General features: G+C 50.0%; 1 protein-coding gene across 2 annotated transcripts in view; it reads right to left on the bottom strand.

Moving 5' to 3' along the window:
• Window positions 1-413: 413 nt before the first annotated feature.
• Window positions 414-6,430, bottom strand: part of PTK7 (protein tyrosine kinase 7 (inactive)) — a 64,927-nt gene continuing 58,910 nt past the window's right edge. For both annotated transcript variants that reach the window (XM_082731228.1, XM_082731229.1), the window contains exons 18-20: window positions 3,130-3,281; window positions 1,894-2,072; window positions 414-1,392 (exon numbers count right to left, since the gene is read on the bottom strand). In XM_082731228.1, the coding sequence (XP_082587354.1) occupies window positions 1,232-1,392; window positions 1,894-2,072; window positions 3,130-3,281 (492 nt within the window). In that variant the 3' untranslated portion in view covers window positions 414-1,231. The remainder of the gene's footprint in view (window positions 1,393-1,893; window positions 2,073-3,129; window positions 3,282-6,430) is intronic.

Below are 6,430 nucleotides of genomic sequence, written 5' to 3'. Positions count from 1 at the left end.
CAGGCACTATCCCTCTGCTCTGTTCTACCTGCTTGGCTCTCTCTCCAAGAGTCGTACAGGGATTCAGAGACCTGAATCCATCATTAACTCCTTCTCCAATCCAACTCTAACTTGCTCCCAGACTCCCCACCTTCTACCCTCCCCACTTGAGCGGGAGGATTAAGCCAACCAGCAAAGAATAAGTAGTTGGCAGTCAGAGAGCAACAGAGGGTCACAGGGACAAGAAGTGGCTTCGCATCCTCCAGGCCCATATTCTCAACGCCCCGTGAACCAGAGAGAAAGGCCAGTGTCCACTTGTCATTCCCGTCCAAACCCCACAAGACTTCATGACAGCACATGGACACTTCTGATAAGTGAGGGACAAAGGGACACCATCCATGGGCAAGGGCAGGGAATGAGCATCAGAAGCAGGCTGTAAAAAAGACTTCTTTATTGAGAGCAGCGAGTGTTAAAAAACAAAATAAAACAAAACAAACAAACAAACAACAACAACAATAAAGGTGTGAGGCAGGGGTGGCCCACCCTCCCACCTCCTCCAGGGCCCACCCCTCCCTCGCATGCCCCCCACCCCACGCTGCAAGTACATACAAAAGCCGCCCACGGTGCATACAAAAAGGGCGGGTTATATAGTGTGAAAAGCTCCTGAAAACTCCTTCATCTGCCAGGCACTTAGGATGAGGAAAGGAGAGAAGGGTGAGGAGGAGGCATGGGTCTGGGTCAGTGTGCACAAGTCCACGGGGGGGAGGATTCACTGGCGCATCCTCCATAATCCTGGTGCAGAGTCCAGGGTGGGCCCCATGGACCAGAACTATCCAGAAACTTGAGTATATTAAGGAACTCCCCTCAGACCCGGCTCATCTCCAGCCTAGCCCTCCCTGGGCCAACTTGGCAGGTGAGTGGCAGAACTGGACCTGGTCAATGGGAGGAGACCCAGGCCAGAAATTGGGGTTACCTGAGGTACCCACACTGTCCCTGATGGGGGAAGGGGTGGCAGAGAAGGCTGCCCAGCTCAAGGCCCTAGTCACTCAGTCTGGGTCTGAATCAGCCTCCCCAGGGCTGAGGATGAGGGAGAGGAGGAAAGTCCAGGCCCTGCCCAGACCTTAATAGTGCCTGTGGTCCCAGGGCAGAGCTCCTGGGGCCAAGGAAGACAGGGATCTTGCCCATCATGCTGTGGGAAGAAATCCTCCCCTGCCCATGCCATCCTGAGGCACAGCCTGCCTGGGCTCCTTCCTCACGGCTTGCTGTCTGCAGGGTTGTCTCCCAAGGTGTTGGCAATCTCGCTGAAGGACGGCCGGTCCTTGGGGCTGAGGGCCCAGCAGCGTTGCATCAGGCGGTAGAGCTTGGAAGGGCAGCCCTCAGGCTGTGGGAGTCTAGCCTTTCCAGCCTGCAAGTCTGCAGGGAAGATGGATGGAGTCTTGGTCAAAACATTTCAACACCTGTCCCACCCAGTGGAGCCCATAGTTCCCCAAGCAGCCACATGAGGGCGACTCGGGGTCAGAGGCACTGGCCAGTGAGTGGTAAATGGGCACTGACTCCAGCAAGGGGCATACGGGAAGTATCTTGTAATCAAAGGTGATGGCTCCCGTGATCCTGGCCCCAGCTCTCTCTGGCTGGTGAGGGCAGGGTCCACAGGAGGCACCCAATGCATGAGGACCAAAGTGGGGTCAACGGGCAGGCGTCAGAGTAGCTGGACTGGGCACTGGGATCAAGGACTATTTACCAACCGGTACCAAAGTATTACTTAATCAGTATTTCAGCTAGGGTACTCATATCTGGACACCTACTAATACCAGCCCTGGGAAGTGAGGCAGGCTTGGTGGGCCCTGGGACCCTGAGCAGAGCCTGCACCTGGCGATTATCTGGAATCATCCTTCAGAAACACAAACTGCCTACCGGCCAGAACTTCATCGTCCGCCTGCCCGCCGTGGGGCATCTCTCCGTGGGTGAACACTTCCCACATCAGCACACCAAACGCCCAAACATCCGACTTGGTGGAGAAATCACCCTCCAGGATGGCCTCGGGGGACATCCAGCGCAGTGGCACCCAGGCCTGGCGGAAGTGGTAGTACTCACTACGGGAGAGAAACATGCACAGGCATGAGGCGGGGCCTCATGGCCCACGGAGTACCAGGGGGTACAATGGGGCACACGACCTGAGATCCCAACCTCATCCCAGACCTGGCTCTCATACCCAGGCTAGAACCCAGCTTTTCTCCAGCAAGGCATTCAGAGAAACTGGTAGCATTTAGGCTGAGCATGGGGGTATGCTGGATGAAAATTTAGAGGCATCCATGTGGTGTCTGGTGCCTAAAAATTCCATTAAGAATCAAAATTTAAAGCTTAAAAAAAAAAGGCGGGGGGGGGGTAGGTTGTGCCTGGGTGGCTCAGTCGCTTAAGCATCTGCCTTCAGCTCAGGTCATGATCTCAGGGTCCTAGGATCAAGCCCCGCATCAGGCTCTCTGCTCAGCAGGGAGCCTGCTTCTCCCTCTCCCACTCTCCCTCCTCGTGCTCTCTCTCCCTCTCTAATGAACAAATAAAATTTTTTAAAAAGAATCAAAATTTGCCTCAACATTAGTAGTTTTAAAAGCTAACAATCATATATTTTTCTGTTTAAAACAAAATGTAAAAAAACAAGAACACGTTAAATGGAGAAAAAACTTCGAAAGCTTTACTAGCAATAAACCAATTAGGACTCAAGCTAACAGCCAGACGCGCTGTGGTGGTGCAGAGCCGGAGTGACCCTCAGGGAGGTCCCCAAGAGGCTGTGCGGTGTTTCCTGGCACCCAAGGGCAGTCCCTGGCCACCGCTGCTGAGCTCGAAGCACTGGGCTTCAATACAGTGATTACCGAATTCAGGAAGTTGCAGAGGGAACCGTATGAATGGCTAAATTATACATGAACTGTTATAAAGTTTGATTAGTTATTTTAAAAATGGTTAACAGAGATAATGTCTAAGCGTCAGGGCCCACTGGCTAGGAAGGCTGCAGCACCTTTGAAGAAAGGATGGGGAGGCTCTGTCCCCTCTCAAGCCCTTCAGCCTTAGGTCAAGTGGATGCTAAGCCCTTTCCCACATACCCCCAAGCCCCACCCGCCATCTGCCCCTCGCCATACCCAACTGGGGCCCTTCTACCTGTTGTACACGTCCTTGCTGAGCCCCAGGGCCGACACCTTCACCTGTCTCTGGGCGCTGACCAGGCAGTTCCGAGCGGCCAGGTCCTTGTGCACAAAACGATTGTTGGACAAGTGCTCCATGCCCAGGGCCACCTGGGTGCACAGTGCCACCTGCAGCGAGAAAGGGGCCTGTCAGAGCAGCCCAGGACTAGAGATCAAGATGACTGTCTTTGGCACAACCCTTGGTGAGGTCTCAATGCCATCAGCGTGATGCATAGGAAGCCCCAAAGCAAAGATACAACAGCCTCGCTTTCCTTCTCTGTAAAATGCGGCTACTAACAGCACCTGTCTCACTGGCTTGTTAGAAGAACTGAGCTAAATGAAATTATGCTCTTGGAACCACTCTGGCACACAGCAGGTGTTAGATGGGGTAAATGGCACATGGGGTAGGGAGACCAAACAGTGACCCCTTGTTGGGTGAAAAATAACTGGGCAGGTGGTGCCTGGGGGACTAAGTCGGTCAAGTGACAGACTCTTGGTTTCAGCTCAGGTTAAGATTTCAGGGCTGGGAGTTTGAGCCCCACGTCGAGCCCTGCTTTGGGCTCAGCTCAGTGGGGAATCTGCTTGAAATTTTCTCCCCAATGGTCACACACACTCTCTCTCTGAAATAAATAAATCTTTTTAAGGCATTTTTAAAAGATTTTTTTGATTTGAGAGAGAGAGACTGTAAGAGAGAGCATGAGAAGGGAGAAGAGGGAGAGGCAGGCTCCCCACCGAGCAGGGAGCCCAATGCAAGGCTCTATCCCAGGACCCTGGGATCACGACCCCAGCCAAAAGCAGAGGCTTAACAGACTGAGCCACCCAGACACCCCAAATAAATCTTCTTAAAAGGGGAGAGGGGAAGAAAAGAACTGGGCAGTAATCATAGTTTATATGTTTATGGGGTGTTCCTTTTTACTTCAAAATCATGAATTTTCCTCCAGCAGTGTATAGAACAAAACAACAACAAAATGTGTGTCTGTGTGTGTGTGTGTGTGTCTGTGTGAATGTACATACATGTATAACTCGTTGCCCCCAAGGAAAGGAATTGGGGACTACGGAGTAGAAAAAAGTAGGGAAATAAGATGCCTGAATGGCTCAATTGTCTAAGCGTCTGCCTTCCGCTCAGGTCATGATCCCAGGGTCCTGGGATCAAGGCCCGAGTCGGGCTTCCTGTTCAGCAGGAAGCTTGCTTCTCTCTCTCTCCCACTTGCCCTGGTTGTGTTCCCTCTCTTGCTGTCTGTCAAGTAAATAAAAATCTTAAAAAAAATTTTTTTTAATAAAGATTTTATTTATTTATCTGAGATAGAGCAAGAAAGAGAACACACAAATTGCGGGGGTGGAGAGGGAGAAGCAGGCTCCCCATTGAGCAGGGAGCCCGATGTGGGACTTGATCCTAGGACCCTGAGATCATGATCATGACCTGAGTCAAAGGTAGACACTCAACTGACTGAGCCACCCAGGTGCCCCTTATTACTATTTAAATTCTGAATTGCATATAGAAGAATCCGTAAAATATATATACACTTCCAGAAATAATTATAATGCTCACACCCAGGCAACTCTCACTAAGTAAACAAATAGAAACAAAACCTAATGACACCAGAATCCCCGAAGCCAGAAAGCCTCCTTCCTTATCATATATACTCTCCAGCTCAGAGGTAACCTCTATCCCAACTTCTATAATCGCTTCTTGGCCGTTCTTTATAGTTTTACCACTGCCACATACATTCCTAAACAACAGAACTTAGTATTGCTGTTCTGGAACCGGACAAAGCTGGAAGCATACAGAATGCCTACATTTTTGTGCCTTGACCCTTTCATACAACACTGTGAGATTCAGCCTTTATTTTGCAGGGACCACTGTACTCTGTCCCTTTTCAGCAGGAATATGCCACAACTCATTTATTCCAATACCAATGGATATTTGTGTTTGTTTTATTTTTTCCAGTTCTTCTAAGAACAGGGCTGCTATGACTGTTCTGATGGGTACATGTGCACGAGGGTTTTGTGGTTTTTTTTTTAAGATTTTATTTTATTTGACAGAGAGAGAGAGATCACAAGTAGGCAGAGAGGCAGGCAGAGAGAGAGGAGGAAGCAGAATCCATGCTGAGCAGAGAGCCTGATGTGGGGCTCGATGCCAGAACCCTGGGATCACGACCTGAGCCGAAGGCAGAGGCTTTAACCCACTGAGCCACCCAGGTGCCCCTACATGCACAAGTTCTTTAAGATGCTAAGGCAAGTGTCATGGACTAAGAGTATCTCTAGCTCTACAAAATAGTGTGAAATTCTTTTCCAAAGTGTAAGACAGTGGGGGATATTTTTCACTGATATCCTTTTTAAAACATCAAGCCATTGGGGTGCCTGGGTGGCTCAGCTGTTAAGTGTCTGCCTTTGGCTCAGGTCATGATCCCCGGGTCCTAGGATCCAGCCCCACATGGGGTTCCCCGCTCAGCGGGAGGCCTGCTTCTCCCTCTCCCACTCCACCTGTTTGTGTTCTCTCTCTTGCTGCATCTCTCCCCGTCAAATAAATAAATAAAATCTTAAAAAAAAAAAAGTCGAGCCATCTGTATGATGTCATATATATGATGTAACATATTAAATGGAATTACAATTCAGTTATAGTAACATTTTCAAAGTATGTATCAATGCACTGAACAAATACTGAGCACCTACTGTGTACCACACACCACTGGGCGCCGGTGGAATATAGTAGGCACAGGAGGACGGGGTTCTCAGCAAGAGGGCAGTCTGGAGGGGAGATGAGAACTGTATCTGCAGAGGGTTGCCGCCACCAGGAAGAAGGTGGTCCATGCCCACAGGGAAAAGCAGAAGGCCAGAAGAGTGCTTGAAAGATCCACAGCCCCTCTGTCGCCTTATATGCAAACCTCAGGAGCAACCACTGGGGACACATATGATCTGAAGCATTTCCTCGTATATAAAAACAAAGCAAACTTGGGGCGCCTGGGTGGCTCACATGGTTAATTGTCTGCCTTCAGCTCAGGTCATGATCCTGGGGTCCTGGGATCAAGTCTCACATTGAGCTCCCTGCTCAGTGGGGAACCTGCTTCTTCTGCTTCTCTCTCTCATGAATAAATAAAATTAAACAAACAAACAAAAAAAACAAAGCAAACAAATGAAAAACAGTCCCTGGGAAAGATTATTCAACAAGTCACTGGCCAGCTGTGTGTTTCTCCGGGCATATGGATCCATACAGGACCCATAAGGGAGAAGTCAGCCGCCGAGGAATGCCATCATAGAGAGGTGAAGATCAGAATGTG

The sequence above is a fragment of the Mustela nivalis genome (genome assembly GCF_964662115.1).
Source record: "Mustela nivalis genome assembly, chromosome: 5".
Lineage (NCBI taxonomy): Eukaryota > Metazoa > Chordata > Mammalia > Carnivora > Mustelidae > Mustela > Mustela nivalis.
Note: the sequence above shows the minus strand (reverse complement) of the source record. Positions and strands in the feature narration are given on the sequence as shown.